The sequence below is a fragment of the Pangasianodon hypophthalmus genome, chromosome 2 (genome assembly GCF_027358585.1).
Source record: "Pangasianodon hypophthalmus isolate fPanHyp1 chromosome 2, fPanHyp1.pri, whole genome shotgun sequence".
NCBI classification, from domain to species: Eukaryota; Metazoa; Chordata; class Actinopteri; order Siluriformes; family Pangasiidae; genus Pangasianodon; species Pangasianodon hypophthalmus.
This window is the reverse complement of record NC_069711.1, coordinates 6,139,710-6,161,714: the sequence shown is the minus strand read 5'-3', so window position 1 is coordinate 6,161,714 and position 22,005 is coordinate 6,139,710. Positions and strand designations below refer to the sequence as shown.

Genomic DNA, 22,005 nt, shown 5'->3' with positions numbered 1-22,005 from the left:
AACCATTTAGGGTTGAGTTTCAACTTTGTCATATTTTACTGTGTATGAGATTTTATCTTAAACATGAAAAACTAGTCTTTTTAATGTGCTCATGTAAAAGTAATGAGTATGCTAATGAGATTTAAAAAAAAAAAAAAAAAAAAAAAACCTTTCCCTACCTTTTTGCAGCACTATATGTACATCATGATTGTCACATGGAGTGCAGACATTCTCATTCCTTTCACAGTTTAAAAATGGGAGGTGGAACTTTTTCCACACATAAACTACACTAAATGTATATAAAATGCTAAAAACTGGATGCAGATTTCCTCAGGCACAAAGAGGTCAAGTCAGCAGGAAAGAAGTTAATTTAGTTTCTGTGATTGGGGTAAAAGGTGAGATGAAGTAAGCAGATGGCTCATTCTCTCTGGGACTTTGATAGACCTGATGTCCCCTCTACCAAATACTGACCAGTAGAAAACAGCAGAAAAATGAAATATAGAAATCTGTTGTGTTTGAGTTTTCTGTCCTTTAATGATTTCAGCATGTGACTTCACCTTGGGAAAGAATTATGACCACTCCACACCTAAAACAGTGATTGGTGACTACCTGGCCATATTCACCCTTCATTTACATAAAGGAGAGGTTGCACTGGACTGGATTTCACATCCACCTCCTCTGGTTTTGCTTCATGCTGAACTCATCTACATCAGGGGTTTCCAAACTAGTGGGGTGATTTTGGATTTTGTCTGCTAATATTTTAAAATTTTGCTGGGAGTCACATTCAGGCAAGCCACATTTAAATTATTAAGGTACATATTATTTTACTATCTTTTTTTTTTTTTTTTAGTTTATCCACAACTGTACTAAAAGATTGATAAATGAGGCCCAATGTCACAAAGTGACATACAGTATAATGCAGTATTTACTGTAAATACTGTTGCCATATCTTTCCCAGGAACCTTTTCTCTGTGCTCTCACCAGGTCACTGCTGGTTCAAAATGACAAGGAGCCCGGGTGGTTATGTGGTGTTTTATTGCATCTCTTAATTGTTAATCTTGTAGAACCAGGAAAAGGTACACAGTGACTGCCAAGGTAGCCTGTGGGCCTCTAAGTACTGCCCATGAGGAGGAGACGCTCCTTTTAGACTGGCAGGTCACAGGAAGGGCTGGTTGTCCTGCCTGCTTATAGGCCAGTTTACTGGCCAGTCTATAGGCCTAGCACTGTAATTCATACACTGGCACAACAGAAATGGCTTGCATTTGTGGAATGCTGCAAGGTCAATAGATTGGCAAACTCTGGGTTTAACCACAAGGACACTCTAAAGTCATCTTGTCACCAATAAATAAGCATTTAGTTCTCTCATACTTTTTGATGCAGTTATTACAAAAGGGATTCCAGCACAAGGAATCCCACATCAGGTACAGTTCTTGTGGATGGAGGCACCTTGCCCCTTTCAGAAAGGTTCTAATAAGGTTATGAGCCCTGAGAGAGATGCCATCTGCTGCACTGTCAACCTTTAGTGTAAACAGGAACTTGTATTCTCTGGTGTGGTCTCTTAAGAAAAGTCAGTATTTTGGTAATTGGTCAGTTCATCTGCTACACAACATTCACAGAACCGCTTCCACAGAACAACATACAAGGCCCTTGTACTAGGTTCTTTTGCATTTAGAAATATTTTCTCTGAATTCACTAGTCTGAGTTCACAGAGTGAGGAGGGTGCATGTGTCCCAAGTGGCCTTCTCCTTGGCCTCCTTGGCAAGTCATCCAAATATGGTGCTGCTTAGGGCCTGTTCCTCTACAGACTAATAGAGCATGAATGTCTTGTGTTCAAACCTCACCTCGATATGAGTAATCAGTGCATCAGTGATTAGCGACGATTAGCGAAGAGGTCTGGTGTAGTTAATTAGCGTAATATACTGTAGCCCCATCCGAATGGGGCGTGGCGATGAAGCTTACAGGCAGGTTATGGTCGCTGAACTGCTGGATGTCTATGTGGTGCTCCGAAAACAATGTGGGCTTTATTGATAATTGGAGTACTTTTGAGGGAAAGTCTGGCGTTTCCATCCCACTTAGGAAGGTGGCTGAAAATTGAAAATTCAGAGCCGAGGCCAAGCAGCAGACCAACAAGCTAAACCGACTGTCTGCTACCTACGGAAACATTACAGGAGCTGCAGGAATATTTGGCAAGTACTAGTCACTCCCTACCTGTGTCAACAATCTCTCATCTTCTTCAGTTCTATGAATGTCAGTTCTATGGTGTAGGGTGGTTAGACAGAAGCCATTTTTCACAAAAAAATCCAATTCCAACTAAATCATCTTAAATCAAAATGTGCTATGGTCTGATGAGAACAAGGTCTGTTAAGCAGCTGAAGATGAAAAAAAAAAAAATTCACCTTACAGCACGACAACCCAAAGCACAAATCCAAGTCAACAAAGGAATGGCTTCAGAAGAAGAAGATAAATGTTTTGGAATGGCCCAGTCAGAGCCCAGATCTAAATCCTATCAAAAGGAAGATCCCCATGCAATCAATAGATCCGGAGCATTTTTGCAAGAATAAAATGAAATTGAATAAAATTGGCAAATTGAGATGTGTTGGTAGACTCTTATCTAAAAAGACTGAGTGCTGTATTACAAGCAAAAGGTGCTTTAACAAAATATTAGTCAAGGGGTGTGCACTAGGCATGAGACAATGCACTAAAGCCAGTATATGAGACATATCCCAATACGGCCTTCACAAATTAATTTCCTATGAATTCAGCAGAATTTATTTTCAGCAGAATTAATATCCAAAGGGAAGAGAAGACCTGTTGTGTTTTCTGTTTCACAGAAATATGGACGTCCCCAAGTGTACCAGATCACGTGGGGCTTTTCCATTCACCACTCTTATCGGACTGAATCATCCAATAAGAAAAGTGGAGCAGTTGTTTGCTTCCTGATCAATAATGCTTGGTGTGCAGAAGTTGAAATCATTTCACAGAACTGTTCTCTGGATCTGGAGTATTTTTTGGTCAAGTGCAGGCCATTCTATTTGCTCAGGGAGTTCTCTGCTTCTCATGGCCGCTGTTTACATACCACCACAAGTGAACACAAACAATGCTATGAGGGAGCTGTACAGCGTCATTGTCAGCTGTGAAAAAGGTATACCCTGATGTTCTGGCTATCATCTCAGGTGACTTTAATCATGCCAACTTTAGCAGTACCTACCCAAAATATCACCAGGACATCTCCTGTCCAACTAGGGGGGGACAACACACCGGATCACAGCTACATGGCACACAGAGGAGCTTACCCCTCTCTAGTGTACCCACACCTCGGACAATCAGAACATGTCTCTGCTTACAAGCAAAGGCTATAGCAAGAGGAACTGGTCACCAGAGGCGGAGGACAAATTTCAGGACTGCTTTGAGTCTGCTTTGTGGAATGGGACATGTTCAGGGACTCTTTGGCTAATCTGGATGAGTATGCCACTGTTGTTACATGCTTTATCAGAAGCTGTGTTAATAACTGTGTGCCCACGAAAACATTTTGTTCATATCCCAACCAGAAACCGGGGATTACACCGGAAATAGAGAGAGTGATCAAAATCCGCGCTAATGTTTTACTCCGGAGGGATATAGGCTTAAAAGGAATAAGTATGATCTCCGAAGAGCCATTAAACGCAGGAAACACCACCGTAGTGGGTCTGATTACAAACATCTGTGAGGGAGCCTACAGGGAGGAGATGAGACTCCTGGCAGAGTGGTGCCAGGACAATAACCTCTCTCTTACTGTCAGAAAAACTAAGGAGCTGATCAATGACTACAGGAAACAGGGAGCAGCGCACACACCCATCTACAGGGGAGCCGCTGTGGAGAATATCAACAGCTTTAAATGCCTTGGGTCACCCTCACCTCTGCTCTCAAGGGGACAGAACACACAACAGCTGCCATTAAAAACTTTGAATCCTTGAATTGAATCCTTGAGACAATACTGACATGAGACAATATTACAATATTACAAAAATACATTTATTTGGTAATAAATTTTGTAATAAAAACAAATCAAACCACTTCAATATCAACACATTGTATTGCAAGAAAAGTAGGATTTTTGATATAAGGTGTAACTTCCCTCTACTATTAACAAGTTATTTTAATCTTTTTCAGTGTTATAAAAGAATTTCATGGCAATGTTATTCATATGGAAAGATTGTTTAATGGTAGATTGTGCCTTAAATGATTAGGCTAAGTAACAAATTAGTGTCATCCTACATCCTGAAATGCACAAGTGTATCACACTTACCAATTTAACTGTACAGATGAGAAAAACAATCGTGATTTTATTTTGTATATTTCCTCATTCCTCTGAAATTAATTTCTGGTTACACCACTGCCAGCACAACACATGACAAGCTTCTGAATTGATTTTAGACTCGAGCGTGACATACATCAAGCGCAGCACACAGGCATTGATTTTAACCCGCATTTCAGATCACAGTCAAGCCAGCCATGGTAGAAACTGGAGTGCACGTACATACGCTGATTTATGGTAACTACCTTCAGATAGCTAAACTAAGGATCTGCTGTGAATTCTGGATAGTTTGAAAATACTGAGCAGTAGGATACTATGGACTGTTTCAATAGTAGTTTTATGCTTACTTTTAAGTAAGCATGCTTCAAGGTAGCTAGGTTCCCACTTGCAAACCTTGTGCTCTGTATGCTACTGCCTCTGGTGCTGCCACCTAGTGTGTAAGAAGAGGTAGCGCTCATAATGAATATTAAACGGTAATATCGTGATACACAATGCGAGTCCCTGGAGGACTAGTGGTTTGGCCAGGTGCTCTCACCGCCATGGCCCAGGTTCGGTGGGTGGGTTTTGCAAAGAAAAAAATCTCATGGTTTATTGGAGAATGTGGCCTTCGCTTGTCCAGCCTGGATGCAAAGCTTCTCCATATGATGACCGGGAGAAATCTCTCAAAGGGGTGGAACCTCATAACTAACTGCCAATCACTGAAAGGGTAATGAACATGAATGACATCTCAAAATATATTGGCACCATTCAGACAGAGTGCTCGGAGCTGCAGTAGTGGTTAGTAGCCTAATCCATAACAGTTTTGCACAGCTTGTTGTTTTATCTTTGTAATTGGTATATATTATGAATAAATTGTAAGTATAAAGTTATGTTTGATTAATTGCATTCGTTTAGGATTTTTTTTTGTTTGTTTAATTAGAGGTCTAGCTAGCTAGATGTCACTAACTTCTTCAGCGAAATTTAGCTAGCTAGTTAGCAGTTTAGTTGCTTTTTAGCATGGCATGCCAGATCACTACTAATTTATTTATTTATTTTTACAGGAAATAGAATATGTCCTTACTGTAATGTATTTATTGCAACAATAATATGAAATGGATTCTACTTATACTGTTAAGTCAATAAATAAATAATCTTATATGCATTTAGTGTTTTTTTTTTTTTTTTGGTTTTTGTTTATGTAAGCCAACTGAAAATATTTTTCTAATTTAGTTAAATGCATATAGGGGGAAAGGGGTAGCTCTGTATTATAGCACTGATATTTTTTGAATATTTGGTTCCTAGATTTGTCTGGAAACATATTCATAGTTATATGTTGGTGTAGTTATATTTCAAGCAATAGTCAATTTAACGACAGTATGAGAGGAGAAGAATGAAATAAAATCTTGACGTCGGCCTATAAAAAACTTCATCCCACAAAGATCAGATTTACTGAAGATGAGCAAACGTCCTAAAGAAGATGAAAATGGAGAAGATGTATGGGGTGATGAGTGGACATGGCAGGCTCTGGAAGATTTTTTAATCCTTCATTTATACCATATCTTAATATTCTCTTTTACTGTATCTTATTTTCTGGGTAATCAAAGTGTAAATCAAGGGTTTAAGAATGTAACCACTTTGAAGTAACCCAGTCAGTGTTTAGTGAAATATATAATCCAGAAGGGAGTGTGATATGATCTCATCTACGTCAGAGTGTTAAGTGTGCACATGATGTATGGAGTGGAATTCAGATAAACTGATGTAACCTGGTTTGTGGAAAGTACTGAATATACAGAGCTTTATATCACATACTGTCTTATATTTTAATTAGCTCTTTAAAAAAAAAAACAGACTGGCTGAGCTCACGCCACAATTAAAACAAAGTCAGTGGGCCAGTGAAATAATTGTGGCGAAAGGTAGGAGTATGATTTAAAAGAAAAAATTAGAAAACTCCTCCTAATGAGATCAGCACTTTTAGAATTGTATAAAAGCTTGAGCCACAACCATGTAAAGCAGGTGATCTCAGGTTGGTTGTCTGATTCAGTAAAGTCTTGCTGTTTGGCATCCAGAACCCCTTGCTTTTGGAAGTCTTTTTTTCTTGTTCTGAATTGAGGAGTTTTTGCTACAACATGGCCTCCCCACCTCCCCACCTGCCCTGCTCCCCACCTGCCCTGCTCCCCTCCTGCCCTGCTCCCCTCCTGCCCTCCTGCCCACCTGCCCTGCTGTCCACCTGCCCTGCTCCCCTCCTGCCCACCTGCCCTGCTCCCCTCCTGCCCACCTGCCCTGCTCCCCTCCTGCCCTGCTCCCCTCCTGCCCACCTGCCCTGCTGTCCACCTGCCCTGCTCCCCTCCTGCCCACCTGCCCTGCTCCCCTCCTGCCCACCTGCCCTGCTCCCCTCCTGCCCTCCTGCCCACCTGCCCTGCTGTCCACCTGCCCTGCTCCCCTCCTGCCCACCTGCCCTGCTCCCCTCCTGCCCTCCTGCCCACCTGCCCTGCTGTCCACCTGCCCTGCTCCCCTCCTGCCCACCTGCCCTGCTCCCCTCCTGCCCACCTGCCCACCTGCCCTGCTCCCCTCCTGCCCACCTGCCCACCTGCCCTGCTCCCCTCCTGCCCACCTGCCCTGCTCCCCTCCTGCCCACCTGCCCTGCTGTCCAGGTGTGGAAACACCATGAGAAAGGTGAAACAGGCGAGCACCATCACTCTCCCTGTCAGCAGGTTCAGCAGGCACTGACTCCAGCTGCCGCCTTATAACGATACCTACAGACACAAAATGTTCACGGTGAAGACTCTGGTCTCTTTTAATGAGTTTGTCCTTGAGGCAGCAGATAGCAGATAGCTGCCTAAAGATATCACAAGGTACGTATGCGAGGAATATGCTGCTTGGTCGCTGTTACACTGGGTTTTCATGTGAAATGTTTTAAAAGGTCCCGCTCTCGAGATTCCTCACTCGGCATGTAAACCAGCTTTAAATAGCAGCAGCCTGAGCGCTTAATGACCCCCTGCGCCAGGAACTGAAACTGAAATGTGAGCCGCTGCTGGGAAAGCGGAGCTAACGCTAGCTTCTCTCGCCTGCGTGCTCTGGAACGACTCCGCTAATTACACAGCTGAGCAACAACAGTCCGTAATGTTCATTTAGTTCATGCGGTATTATGTCTAGTTTGAAGATTTTCGATTAATACTTCCTTCTTCTTCCTAGTTAACGTCAGACAAGCCGCTTTTCTCCATTAGTTCATTTAGCTGAGCAGCTAGCTGCACATTTAGGTGTTAACCCGGCGTCTGGGTTTCTGTGTTACTCCAAGCTTACAGTTACTTAATAAATCAGTCGCTCGGTGTTTATCGTTTATAATTCACCCTACATCAGCCAGCAACATTTAAGGTAAGAACCCACCTTAATATATAGTTTGTTAATGTTAACTTTGTACTGAACCCAATTCTTTGTTGATCAGATAAAAAAGCCAGCTAGCGAGGCACGCCGTTAGCGAAGCAGCTAGCTAAAAGGAAATGTTTGTTTGTTTGTTTGTTTGTTTGTTTGGGACGGTTCTGTGGATTAGCAGGTATCATGCCTCAGAAGCGGCGCTCACAGTCTTGGCAAGAGCTGAAACAAGCTGGTAATGACTGCTTTAAGACCGGACAATATGGAGACGCCATCTCTTTGTACAGCCAAGCCATCGAGGTGCTGAAGAAATCAGGTAAGGAAGCCGGTGTCAGATGAGCTGCTGGTTAGCCAGTGAATCATCTCAATCATCTGAATCATCTCATATTACTGTAGTAAAATAACAGTACAATATCATATTTTATCATTCTTCTTGCGTGTTAAAGTTTGAACGCAGTGCATGACTCAGTATTATCCGCCCATATACACGCATATACTCCGGAATGAAGATATGTATAACTTTTATTGATTTTTTATTAAGAATAATAACATCTACTGACCCCTTTAATGCTGATGCAGTCAAGCTCCTTATGCGTGTAGTTAAACACAACAGCCACACCAACAGATTCTCCAAACAAAAGCCTGTTGTTCTGTTTTTATTTAGTCTGCATTGCTGTTAATACTGCATATATGTTTAAAAAAAAAAAGTAAATTACGTTTAGACTCATTAGTTTCTGCAGAAGATAGATGGATAAGTGTATATTCAGACCTTGAGTCTGTGTGCTTTTCAAGCTGACAGGTCTCTAAGTTAATTTGTTTTACTGATATTTCCTAAACAGAAAGAAGTTTCAGGATGATGGTGATGATTTGTTAAAACAAGTCATTTCACATTCTTAAGAAAAATAAAACTTCTGGGTAAAAAAAAAAAAACCCAAATCAATCATTGTTACAGCTTCAGTTTATGAAGTCTGAATTTTGGAGCAGGATGTTCGCTTGAACAAGGAGATAATGCATGTTAGCTGGCCAGCACTGGCTGTGTATGAATGCGTATTCCCAAGCATCATTAGAAGTGTGTATTCTGTGTAACTGTAGCTCTAGTGTAAATACAGTCTTGGACACATTTCACCACATGCCCACATTCACAGACTCTTGTATATCATTGATTTTTAAAAATTTTTTTTTTATGAGGTTATTATACAATTTTATGAGGGTGAATCAAACGAAAACTTTAGAAGTGCTACATAAATTAGCAGCTAGAAGGTTTGTTTTCTAGAGGGATCTGGATACTTGTTAAGCGTTGGAAATGAAATGAAGATTATTGTGATCTTTATTTGCAATAAACAATGCAAAAAAAGGTTATTTACTATTTGATTCATTGGAGTAGTCTTCTTTCAGCATTTTGTTGTTATGAAATAAGGACTTGTATTTGTTCAGGATGGAAACACACTGACCTATATTTATAAATTAAGCTGCAATTAAATCTGACTTTAGTTAAGTCTGAACTATTTGAGTAAAAAAAACCCAAAAAAAACATAAAAGGTAGCTCTAAATATAGTTCACATAACCAAATACAGATGAGTTCTCTTTTCTACCTGATTATGGCCTTAAACAACTTTTATCAAAATCTTCCATAACTGTCTTTTTTCTTTCTTTTTTTCTTTTTATTCTTTTAAAACCTACAACCTCAGACAAAAGCACTTCTAATATCCTTTTGTTTACTTCTTTCCTTGACTCTTGAGATGGCCTACTGAATGTTTTAAATAAATGTGTAACAGTTATCACTTTCTGCTCTGTTGCTCTTAATACATGCTACAGCTGCAAAGGTGCTTGAATGGTTTCACTTACCTAGCTCAAGAACTTTGTAGTTGTGAGTGAATGCTTAGTAATATGTTGCATACTTTTTATTTTCAGGTCAGAAGAACCAGGAAGATCTCGGTATTTTATACTCAAATCGGGCAGCCAGTTACTTGAAAGATGGAAACTGCAGTGAATGCATTAAGGACTGCTCGGTGTAAGTTTCTCAGAACTTCACTGATGTATTTACAGTGCCAAAGACTTTGTGATTCTGACTATGTAATATCTCATAAGTATTTTTTTTATTAGATGTTGGAATGGATGAAGAAAAGGTTAAACACAATGCTTAAGCTCTCTTTCTCTTCTCTACTGGTCTGAGGACAGCAGCCAGTTGCACCAGTTGAACAGAAGCACTAATATAGTCTAATTTGAAAGTAAAGTGTCACTACATTTGAGTTTATGAACTACTACTAAATTTAATGGTTGCACCAAATAACATAGCTTCAGCTAATGCACTATTCTGGTGAGATAATGGTTCCAGACAAGGGACTGTTAAATAATGTCTGCTGCCAGATGATATGTGTGATTCACACAGGATAAGTGATCTCCATATAAATTACAAAGAAGGAAGTGTCTGCATGATGTACATAAATTCCTTACACCAAAAAAAAAAAAAAAAGGCTCAATGTGTTGTGCAAAACTGATTTAATGCTGCTAATGGCATCCTAAAACTGGCATCACTGTTAAAGTTGTGCACATCTAACTCCCAGAAAAAGCTTGTTCTGAAGAGTTTTGTTGATGGTTCAGGATACAAAGCATCAACTGCTACTGTTGCACAACATGAATCATTATAATGTGAATCATATGCTTTAAGTAAAATATGTATTTAGGTGTGTTTATTACATTAAAAACATGAGGGTGTGTTATAGCAAAAGTGTAGGGAGGCATAATACATTGATACAGTGATAATTAATTTCCTTTAACAACACACATCATGTTTATTCCTTGTAGATGAAGGCAGTCTCAAACACACCACTGTTTTGTCTCTGTGACATAGTTATGACGAAGCACTCTTAGTTACAATGAGTGTCTGTGGTGCAACCAAAAATCTGCACATTTTTAGTTTTAAGCTAACTACTCTTGATGTGTGGTTTAGAATCAACTTTACACCCTGACTGGCTGTTGATCTTTAAATCCATTCCTCAGCTTATGTTTGTACCAATAGACCCTTTTCGCACTTCAGGGTTCTATGTGATGGAAGTTGGGATAGTGGGAAAAACATGACTGCAGCAGCACTACTTATGAATGAGGACACTGATCCACAAAATCATGACAATTTGAACGTTTGACACTATGCAGTCTATGCACTATTCAGAACATCTTTGGATATGCACTCATCGGGCCTCTTTATTATGTACACCTGTTCATTCATTCAGTTATCCAATCAGCCTATCATATGGCAGCAGTGCATAAAATCATGCAGATACAGGTCAAGAGCAATTTAATATTCACATCAAAATGGGGGGTAAAAAGTGAGCTCAATTACTTTGACCATGGCAGGGTTGTATGTATCAGAGGTGCTGGTTTGAGTATTTTGTGAACTGGAAGTCTAAGGTAACGTGAATAACCACTTTTGAGTAGAATGGCATCTCAGAATGCACAACACATCAAACCTTGAGGTGGATGGGCTACAACAGCAGAAGACCACATGGGGTTCCACTGCCATCAGCCAAGAACAGTAATCTGAGGGTACAATGGGCAAAGGCTCATTAAAACTGGTTAAAAAGTTAAAGGAAAAGAGAAGGGCCAATAGATTAGATGCGTTTCTACTCACCATGCTACAGTCAGAGTCACTGAGATCACATTTTTGCTCCATTCTGATATTTGATGTGAACATTAACTGAAGCTCTTGACCTGTAGGTGTGCATGATTTTATGCACTGAGCTGATGCCACATGAAGTGCTGATTGAATGAACTGGGTACAGGTGTTCTGTTGACGTGGCCAGTAAGTGTAGGTGTGATAATGTTAATGCTTTATTAAAAAAAACTGGTGCTGCCTATTTAATTTGTTTATTTATGTCCATTTTGTTTAGCCTATGTATTGTGTTTAAGAGAGTGTATTTTATTTTGTGTAGCTGGTCTCGGTTGTGGTGGAATTCACTGGTATTCAGAATAACACCAATATATCATCACTAGCCATTATTGTACATACTGTAGTTATCATTATTGTACCAGCCCAAACTGAGACAGCTGAGCTCTCTGCATTAAAATACTTTTCATCTTGTTTTAAACAGATCTTTGGAACTGGTTCCATTTGGGATTAAATCACTGTTACGCCGTGCTGCAGCTTATGAAGCTGTGGAAAGATACAGACAAGCCTATGTAGACTATAAAACAGCCTTACAGATCGACTGCAACCTGCCTGCAGCTCATGATGGAACCAACAGGTAGGTGCTTGTTAGTGGGCATAAGCTGACATAAATAACTAGCATTTATTGGTGTTGGAAATGGGGTTGGTGAAGGAGTCTGAACTGTATCCATGTGTGGGGTTATTAAAAGCGATCACAGGGAGCAGTATCTGTAAGCATGGAGCTATAAAGCAAGCATTCAGAGAAGCTTCCATGTATGACTTCTGTTTGGTGAGCTCCACTCCATATACACTATATGGCCAAATATTTGTGGACACATGACTATCACACCCATATGTGGTCCTTCCTTAAACTGTTGCCACAAAGTGGGAAGCGCACAATTGTACAGGATGTCTTTGTATTCTGTAGCATTACAAATTCCCTTCACTGGAGCTAAGAGGCCCAGATCTGTTCATGCATGACAATGCCCCTGTGCACAAAGCCCAAAATGCACAGGATATTGGTTCATTTTCTGCAGTTGGGTCAACTGAGGGTCAAAACTCTCTTTTGCTGCAATCAGACCACAAATCGGAACAGTGACAGTCCACTGAAGTGGACTAAGAACACCTTCCTTAAGGATCAGTTGTTTTGGTCTTCACACCTGCTCAAACAAACTGCCCCAAGTAGACCAGGCTTTGATTCAAATGTATTAAATGCTGTATATGTGAAAGCACCCTAAATCTGGTAAATATTTTTCTGAACAAGAGCTTTAAAGTAGCTGAGCAACATTTCTTGTAGTTAGCTACGAGTGTGTATGTGGTTATATACACATACAGGGTGTCCCAAAAGTCATCATACATAGGGTACTATGTTTGCCAGCACCACATAGGTTGTGCCTTCGTCAGTGGATGTTCGTGGACGGCCACTTCTCTGTTGGTCCGCAACACATTCAGTCTTTTGGAATTTGTTATTAAGTTTGGCAACAGTGTCGCTTGCCATGTTTCCTGTTAATGTCCATCGCAACCTTCCCAATCCAGCCTTGAGAATGATTTCAATACGTTCTTTTGTCAAAGGCATTCTTAAAGGCTATCTGGAAAAAACAAAACTATAAACTAAGTATGACAAATTTTAGAAGACATTTTGCTAAGTTGTTAATTTCCTCTAATTATTATTATTGCAGTTGCTTAATAATTATGTTTGAGAATTAAGCAAAAGCTAGTTATAGTATTGAAAAGGTGAATTTTATTTTCATGCAAGTGGACAATCAGATATGAAGCTTGCAGGACAAAAGAGTGATGATTCATTTCCAGTAATGTTCATTGTTCATTACAACTCAAAAATAAAAAAAAAATAAAAAATGGACACCAATCAGGTACATCTGGTTTAATTTTAAACAAATGGACGTGTTCTGTTAAGTTCGTTGCTATTCGTTATTTTTTTGTCTGACAGATACATGAACCGCCACCGACAGGTAGGAATTTAATTACAGTGGAAAATTATACAGTAAGCCACATTAATAAAGCTTTTGGAAAAAAATTTCCCTCTCCTAACCATTAACCAAATATGTTATTTAACTCTTATGGGTATTTGAATTGATATTAAAATTTGCTAGAAGACACCTCCCTACTGCATACATAAATGCAAATGCAAGCAGTGTTCAGGATGACAATCGAGTTGCAACTACAGCACAATACAGTAAATTCAGAAGGAAATTACACTACACACTAATTACGCTGAAGCAGCATTGGGATTTTGCAGCATTTTGCGTAGCTGTGCAAAACGGTTGAAACTGTTCAAATATTATAAACTACCACTGAACAGAAACCACCGAAACATGCTTTCTCAAATAAAATGAATTTTTATTTCTCTTCAGAATGACAAAGGCACTGACAGAGATGGATGGACCATCTTGGCGAGAAAAGCTTCCTCCTATCCCGACTGTACCCATGCCAGTAAAAGAGAAATTCTTGCGAACTGCAAACTCGACTGTGACTGCACAACAGAACAACCTAAACGGAAATAAACAAAGTAAAAAATCTTTTCTGACTTTCAGTGGCAATATGTAGTAATTGAATCTCACTGCCATTATCTGCACTTCCAGTTTTTAATATGGAGGTTTAATTTAGGTTACATTAATGATCCTTCTGTACTAAATTAACTTCCAGTCGGTGGTGATGTGAAAAAGGCCAAACTGCTAAAGGAGGAGGGGAATGCATTTGTGAAGAAGGGACAGCATAAGAAGGCAGTGGAGAAATACACACAATCTCTCAGCCAAGACCCCACTGAGGTCACAACCTACACAAACAGGTAAACATCATGAACTCTTTGTTCCACCGTCTGTCTGATTTCTGATGTTCTGAGTATTTAGGATTTAAGACTAAAACAGGTCTAACAAAAAAGGAATGAAGGAATCTGTTCAAATATCAGATGAAAACAAGATGAAAACACTCACAGGGTTGAGTGTAGGGGCTTTCCCTTCTGCATATTTCCTGAGTTGATGCATGCAGCTAGCCTGCAACTCTAGTGTGCAGTGTAGAAAATAAATCTATAACACCTTGTTGTTTCTGGGTGGGCTTTTGTGTGTTTTGCATGGATTCTGTTCTCCAAGTTTCCAAAAAAAGGGTTTGGCTCAAACCCAGCACTCAGAATAACACACACATCCTGCAAGCAGATGGCTCAAACCTCTATCTCTCACCCGATATAATGGAGTTATGCACAATGCAAAAAAGATAGCTGGCATGAGTTCTCTAGCTCAACAACTTCTCAACTGGGTAATGATACAAACTCCACAACAAGGATAAATCAGCTGACAATCATCTATTATTCATTAGCTTCTCATAAACTTGGTGAATACCATAATGCCTTATCTGTTTAGCAAGAAAACAAAAAAAGCTAAGACTCCATCAGTTCTGAATCCTCTTTTTCCTTTTATGCTGTAGCTTTTATCCTCTCTCTCTCTCTCTCTCTCTCTCTCTCTCTCTCTCTCAATTGGCTACCGCTCCTGCCAGTCACCCTGTAAGCGACACTGTTTGTTCCTTTAGTTGGCACATGATAACATTTGATGAATGAAACCTGGCATTGCTCACCAAAGAACAAGGGTGCCATGTTCTAGATTGTTTAAACAAATCTAGATGTAAATATCAGGAAGTAAGCCTTGCCAATTAAATACTTTCAGAGGGGATTGTATATGTGCAGATTTCCCACCAATTCTGACCTGACCTAGTGCTGACCATCACTGTGACTCACAGCAGCTCATCATATTATATTTTTTTTCCTCTGACCCAAGAATTTTTCTTTAAAAACAAAACAACCCTATGCACTGTAGCTTGGACATAACTGATATAGGTATGTTAAAGCTAAAAAATAAGTCTACTCAGTTATTCCCACTGATTAGTATTTACAGATCTTGAGTTCCCTATTCTGAATTTCTATAGAGATTTGCACACTATTGTCTCAAATCTAGCTGTTTCAGTAGAAACCTCAGTGAGACTTCTTCATTCATTTTAATAATCCACAATGGCTCCTCTGAGAGCAGCATTTGTTTCTCTCTGCAGTTGTAACTATGAACATAGCAGGACCCACTCAAAACGCTGAACACAGCCGTGACCTAAGTCTGACATTTAGCATAGCTAAAAGTTTAGCCTACTGAAACTACTATACTTCATAATTATATTTCAGATGTGTCTTTAATCATAATATATGCACTGCGCCTCACTATGGGATTAAACATGTTGACTACTATATCCAGCTTTATTAAAAGTCTTCTAGATTTATTGTCTTTGGTTTGCCCCCTGACCCCATGGAACTTAATCAAGTGACTGATTGCTTAGAGTCAATGTTTTGCTTTATCACTAGATAATGTCCTGTTTAAAAGAAAAATAATTAACATTAGTGGAGCGATGAGATCCTTTTACCCCTATTCAACATCCCTTCATAGTTTCACTGATCTCCTCAAAATCATGGCGTGTAGCAGTCAAAATTGATGCCTGTCTTTTATTTGTAGCTTCTGTAGATAACATTACTAGGACAATCTATTTTAAATCTCAAACTATGAAATTTGTTACATGATGCAGAAAGATTCAGTTCAATTTTTCACAATGTCTATTGTTATGGAAATCAGGATATCCATTGTGTGATTAGTCATTACTGTATGATATAAAGTCAAACAGTACTAAGTGTGTTGAAAAGATGTTCATTATGAGCATCAGGGTCTTTTATTACAGCAGAAGTTTTACTTAACTAACAACCTAGCTGATGCTTTCATTACCCCTACAGGGGTGAACTAATCTCTAATCCAGTCGCCAACAAACAGATAGTGTCAGGCTATTAGTTTTTTTTTATTTTTATTCATGGTTCTATTCATGGCTGCCAGTAATAGTGGTTATCAGTATTTGTTCTTCTCTAGAGGAAAAAAAATACCATCTACATACCTCCATGATGTACATATAGTGCCACATTCCGAACCCTTGTGCCTCCTGCACAAACAGATCTGCTGAGGCAAAGTCTGGCTGCTGTTACAGCACAAAGTGTGCACTGATGACAATCTTTTCAGAATAAGGAACATGCAGATATGTAGAATCCAAGCAAAATAAAGTGCAGTACAAAACCGTCACAACCGTAGCAGGCAGTTATTTTGTGGTTATAAAATAATAATCTTTGAAAGATTTGAATTTCTTTTTTTGAATAAACATTTGAGGTGAGAAAACTACAACTCATAAAATTTGTTTGTTTACACTGTCCATAAAAAGTTAGCATGATGTGCTACATATGAAATGTATTTAAAAGACACAGTCATCCTCCCAGCAAAATATCGCACTGATTAGAACATACTACTTTATGATGCACCATGTCGGCTTTGATCATAAGTTTCAGGTTCAGGCATTTTGCTAAATAGCTTTTGTCTTGGGTAAAGTTGCAAATTTGGGTTCATGGGCACAGAGTTATAGTAAAGCGGGATGTTTTGATTGTCTGCTCTTGTGACTCACCTCTGGCGCTGTTCATGCCCAAGACTCTGCTTGTGCTTCAGTGGATAATCTTACCTTATTCTGCAGACCTCCTACAAACTGCTGTTTGTAATCATAAAAACTGTCCCATTGCTCATCACCGAACTCATTCACAATATGTCGAAACAAACATTCCTTTAACATAGTACTGTTTGACCTTTTTCTTATTATAACTGTGTACTTTGATTATTTATAATCTTACTATCCAGCATCACCCAGAAGAAGATTGGGGACCTGTACCTACATGTAGAATTCTGTAAAGCTGCTTTTTGTTTGTCTTGCTAAAATCGCTATACATATAAAACTGAATTTGTGTAATCCAATTTATTCATTCTCGTTAGTTGGAATTTCTACGTATTTCGTGAAAGTCCAGTCAAACATGCTTCCCAAAGGTCTATCTATGAACCAAAATTTAAAACGGGGTTATTACCTCTGTAAGACCCTAACTGTAATGTTCACTTCACACTGTTCTGTCTGTGTGCACCTAGGGCTCTGTGCTATCTGTCACTAAAAATGTATCAGGAAGCAGTGAAAGATTGTGAAGAGGCTCTTCAGCTGGATCCGGCTAACATTAAAGCCCTTTACAGACGTGCACAGGCACACAAGGAGCTTAAGGTAAGTAACAGAAAGATATATATGATGGTTGATGTGAATATTACCTGAAGCTGGTGGTCTGTATCAGCATGATTTTATGCATTGCACTGCCGCTACACGATTGGCTGATTAGATAATTGCATGAATGAGTAATAAAGTGCTGTGTGTGTCTGTGTGTCTGTGTGTCTGTGTGTGTGTGTGTGTGTGTGTGTGTGTGTGTGTGTGTGTGTGTACCGACCAGCCATAACATTAAAACCACTGACAGGGGAAGTGAATAACTTTTATCTCGTTACAATGGCACCTTACATGGGGTGGGATATTAGGCAGCGAGTGAACAGTCAGTTCTCAAAGTTGATGTGTTGAAAGCAGGAAAAATGGGCAAGCATAAGGATCTGAGCAACTTTAACAAGGGCCAATTGTGATGGCTAGACAACTTACTCAGAGCATCTCCAAAACGCCAGGTTGTGTGGGGTGTTCCTGGTATGCAGTAGTTAGTGCCTACCAGAAGTGGTCCAAGGAAGGACAACTGGTGAACCAAATGGTTTGAGGAACATGACAAAATGTTCAAGGGGTTGACTTGGCTTCCAAATTCCCCAGATCTCAATCTGATCGAGTATCTGTGGGGTGTGCTGGACAAACAAGTCCGATCCATGGAGGCCTCACCTCGCAACTTATAGGACTTAAGCATCTGCTGCTAACATCATGGTGCCAGATACCACAGCACACCTTCCGAGCATAAGAGGGACCTACACAATATTAGGCAGGTGGTTTTAAAAAATTATGGCTGATCGGGGTGTGTGTGTATGTGTATACATATATATACACACAGGGCACCCCTGTTCAAAATTTGTCACTGTGAAGAGTAGAAGATGAACTTATCTCCAGTTAAAGATGAAACAGTCTTGTCAACATTTTAAGCAAGATTAGTGTGTTATTTTGTTTTGTACAATTGGTACAGGTGGTTTAAAAACAAACAAACAAAACAAAAAAACAAAAAGGAAAGGTGCACCATGCAAAAGTTTGGGCATCCCAAGAGAGATAACTTTTACCAAGGTGTCGGACCTTAATTAGCTTGTTAGAGCTATGGCTTGTTCACATCATCATTAGGAAAGGCCCCCCCCCCAAAAAAAAAAAAAAGCTTTATAAACACTGCCTCTTCAAAACTTGTCCCAACAATCAGCAGTCATGGGCTCATCTAAGCAGCTGCCTAGCACTCTGAAAATTAAAATAATTGATGCCCACAATACAGGAAAAGGCTATAAGAAAATAGCATGTTTCTTCAGTTCGTAATGTAATTAAGAAATGGCAGTTAACAAGAACGATGGAGGTCAAGTTGAGGGCTGGAAGACCAAGAAAACTTTCCAAGAGAACTGCTAATAGGATTGCTAGAAAGGGAAATCAAAACCCCCGTTTGACTGCAAAAATCCTTCAAGAAGATTCAGCAGTGGTGGTGCACTGTTCTACTGTGCAGCGACACTTGCACAAATATGACTTCCATTTAAGAGTCATCAGAAGAAAACCTTTCCTTCATCCTCACCACAAAATTAGCAAAATTAAATGAACATCTATGCAAGCCTGATGCATTTAGGGAAACAAGTCCTATGGACTGTTGAAGTTAAAACAGAACTTTTTGGCCACAATGAGCAAAGGTATGCTTGGAGAAAAATGGGTGCAGGATTTCATGAAAAGAACACCTCTCCAACTATTAAGCATGGGGGTGGATTGATCATGCTTTGGGCTTGTGTTGCAGCCAGTGGCACGGGGAACACTGCACTGGTAGAGGGAAAAATGGATTCAGTTATGTACCAGCAAATTCTGGAAGCAAACATCACACCTTCTGTAAAAAAGCTGAAGATGAAAAAGGGATGGCTTCTACAACAGGATAATGATCATAATACACTTCAAAATCCACAATGGACTACCTCGCGGGGCACAGGCTGAAGGTTTTGGCATGGCCCGCACAGTCCCCCGACCTAAACATCATCAGAACTCTGTGGATAGACCTCAAAAGAGCAGTGCATGCAAGATGGCCCAAGATTCTCACAAAACTAGAAGCCTTTTGCAAGGAAGAATGGGTGAAAATTCCCCAAACGAGAACTGGAAGACTCAGCAGGCTACAAAAAGCATTTACAAGCTGTGATACTTGCCAAAGGGGTGTTACTAAGTATTGACCATGCAGGGTGCCCAAACTTTTGCTTCAGGTCCTTTTCCTTTTGTTATTTTTGTTTGTTTAAAACTGTAAAAGATGGAAATAAAAAGTAATCTTGCTTTAAAAATATTAAAGAAATGTCATCTTTTACTTGCACTTGCTTAGCGGTTAACTTTGTGTGTGTGTGTGTGTGTGTGTGTGTATATATATTTGCAAGTAAACAATGGACTTAAATTAGGAATTGCTATAATTAATTAATGATTCAGGGTGGACAAATAATTTCATTATCTAGCCCACTGGTCAAGTAAAAGCTCCAGTGTCTCTGATCACTCAGCCCAATTAAACCCAATTGGAAACCCAATTAAAAGTGGTAGCTAAAACAATTTAACTTAAAGGGGCATTAATACAGAGTTGGTAGGTAAGAGAAAATTATTCAGTGCTTGAATTCTTAGGATGGGGATGAGATCCTATAATCATTAAAAAAAAAAACTAATATCTGGACACATAATCTGCTTGTCCCAGTTGTCCAGGCTACTGATTTGTTCACCCCTGTAATCTAGCCAAAAGTTTGTGGACTTTACCATCATACCCATATGTGGGTTTATGAAGATCCCATTTCAGATTTAGTCCCCTCCCCCTTTGCTGTAATAATAACCTCCACTCTTCTGGTAAGGCTTTTCACTATTTTTTGAATGTGGCTGACTGGGAAAATCCCCACAGCCACACGAGCATTAGTGAGGTCAGGCACTGATGTTGGGTGAAGAGGCCTGGGGTGCAGTCAGCATTCCAATTCATCCCAAAGGTGTTCAGTGGGGTTAAAGTCAGGGCTCTGTGCAGGACACTCGAGTTCTTCCACTCCAACCTTGGCAAAGCATGTCTTCATGGTGCTCACTTTGTGCACAGGGGCATTGTCATGCAGGGACATATTTGGGCCCCTTAGTTCCTGTGAAGGGAAATTGTAATGCTACAGCATACAAAGACATCCTGTACAATTGCATGCTTCCAACTTTGTGGCAACAGTTCGGGGAGGGCCTACATACGAGTGTGATGGTCAGACATCCACAAGCTTTTGGTCAATATAGTGAATGTTTTTGTGCAGTGATTAATGTCCATCTGATTGGTATGATTTAAAATATTTAATTTGCTATACCCATATAGATTGTGAGGTCACAAAAAGCCCCTAGAAATATTTAACATGGGCACCATATTTTTTAAAAGAACAATCAGTGAAAACTATCTACATTTGTTTTGATAAACTCCTGAAGCCTGCTTAAATAATAATTTTCTGTATAAATACTCTAATACTTGGACTGCCATTGTGGTATAATGTCATTTAATGCTGACTCTGAAAAAGACAAGTGGTCTCAGATACTGTGATCTATAGAAAACTTGATATTGAATTGTATAGTTACCAGTTTTTTTTTTTTTTTTTCCCCCATTCGAATTTGTGATTTGTCTCCTCTCCAGAACAAGAGAACTTGTGTTGAGGATCTTAACAGCTTGCTCAAAATAGAGCCCAACAACTCTGCTGCACAGAAGCTACTACAAGAAGTACTGAGGATGAAATAACCACCTTCTTTTTTTGCAACGCCTTAAGTGCCTCAAGTTAACCCAATTCTCAGATCTGCACCACTTCTTTGACACATTCAGACTTGTTAGCTCTAGATGGATGTTTTGGAAGTGGCAAATTTCATATCATGTCCATATGTATTGAATCAGCTTCCTATTATTTAAATTTATGGGGTGTCTTTTTGTCTACACATACTGATCACAACTGTTTGTCAGAAATGAACTCTCAATAGCCTAGTTGAATAAGGGTTTGTTATGCAATTAATGTATACTGTCATTACAGTGCAAGCGTTTGTACATTTATCAGGGTTCATATACATTTAAAACTTGTCAATCTTGTTAAATCATTTTTTCCGTCCATATCTGCTCAATGTTAGCATTTGGCTATGGTAAGGGAAATCATAAATCCCCACATGTTAAAAAAAAAACAAAAAAAAAACACCTCAGTTAATTAAGCATATTTACTAGTTTGCTTGCAAATAGTTCTGACAGTAACTTCCTGTTGGTTGTTAACAGCTGCCCATAGAAATTTTCCAACTTGGTAAACTGACAATACCAAGAGTGTATACACGATAAGTACAGTTCTCATAGTCTTGTTCTTAATTAAAATGAAACCAAATGACAGACCTGCTGAATGATGCTCAACTTGTAAAAACAAGAATAAATGTTTTGCAAATTTTGCAATATATTGTCACCATGTCAGATTTATTTGTGATATGCATGGTTGTATGATAAACCTGTGCTGGTTTTGATACTCATTGATCTCAACTAGTGAACTGGAATAAAAATAAGTAAATCTAGGTTAGGTGTTTTAATGCATATGTAACTGTAAAACCTACAGGTAATAAGTCACTTTTTACTGAATGCAAGTACATAATACTGCCACTTTAACAATCCTCAATATACATGCAAGTGAAGACTCAAAAG

The 22,005-nt window shown here is 39.4% G+C and overlaps 1 protein-coding gene across 2 annotated transcripts; it reads left to right on the top strand.

Moving 5' to 3' along the window:
• Window positions 1-7,174: 7,174 nt before the first annotated feature.
• tomm34 (translocase of outer mitochondrial membrane 34) lies at window positions 7,175-21,764 on the top strand. 2 transcript variants are annotated; one of them, XM_026921377.3, is made up of 8 exons: window positions 7,175-7,624; window positions 7,803-7,937; window positions 9,533-9,632; window positions 11,710-11,862; window positions 13,637-13,791; window positions 13,929-14,070; window positions 17,255-17,381; window positions 20,977-21,764. In XM_026921377.3, the coding sequence occupies exons 2-8, from the start codon at window positions 7,808-7,810 to the stop codon at window positions 21,076-21,078; spliced, it is 909 nt and encodes a 302-aa protein (XP_026777178.3). In that variant the 5' UTR covers window positions 7,175-7,624; window positions 7,803-7,807; the 3' UTR covers window positions 21,079-21,764. The 2 variants fall into 2 exon arrangements, with proteins under 2 accessions (XP_026777178.3, XP_026777169.3); XM_026921368.3 differs by having other exon boundaries at window positions 7,176-7,624; window positions 7,800-7,937.
• Window positions 21,765-22,005: the final 241 nt, after the last annotated feature.

Bases quoted from the DNA above. Each gene is read 5' to 3' on its own strand.
- tomm34 (XM_026921377.3), top strand. From the start codon at position 7,808: ATGCCTCAGAAGCGGCGCTCACAGTCTTGGCAAGAGCTGAAACAAGCT. The intron at 9,633-11,709 runs GTAAGTTTCTCA...TGTTTTAAACAG, and splicing joins TGCATTAAGGACTGCTCGGT to ATCTTTGGAACTGGTTCCAT. The intron at 17,382-20,976 runs GTAAGTAACAGA...TCTCCTCTCCAG, and splicing joins AGGCACACAAGGAGCTTAAG to AACAAGAGAACTTGTGTTGA.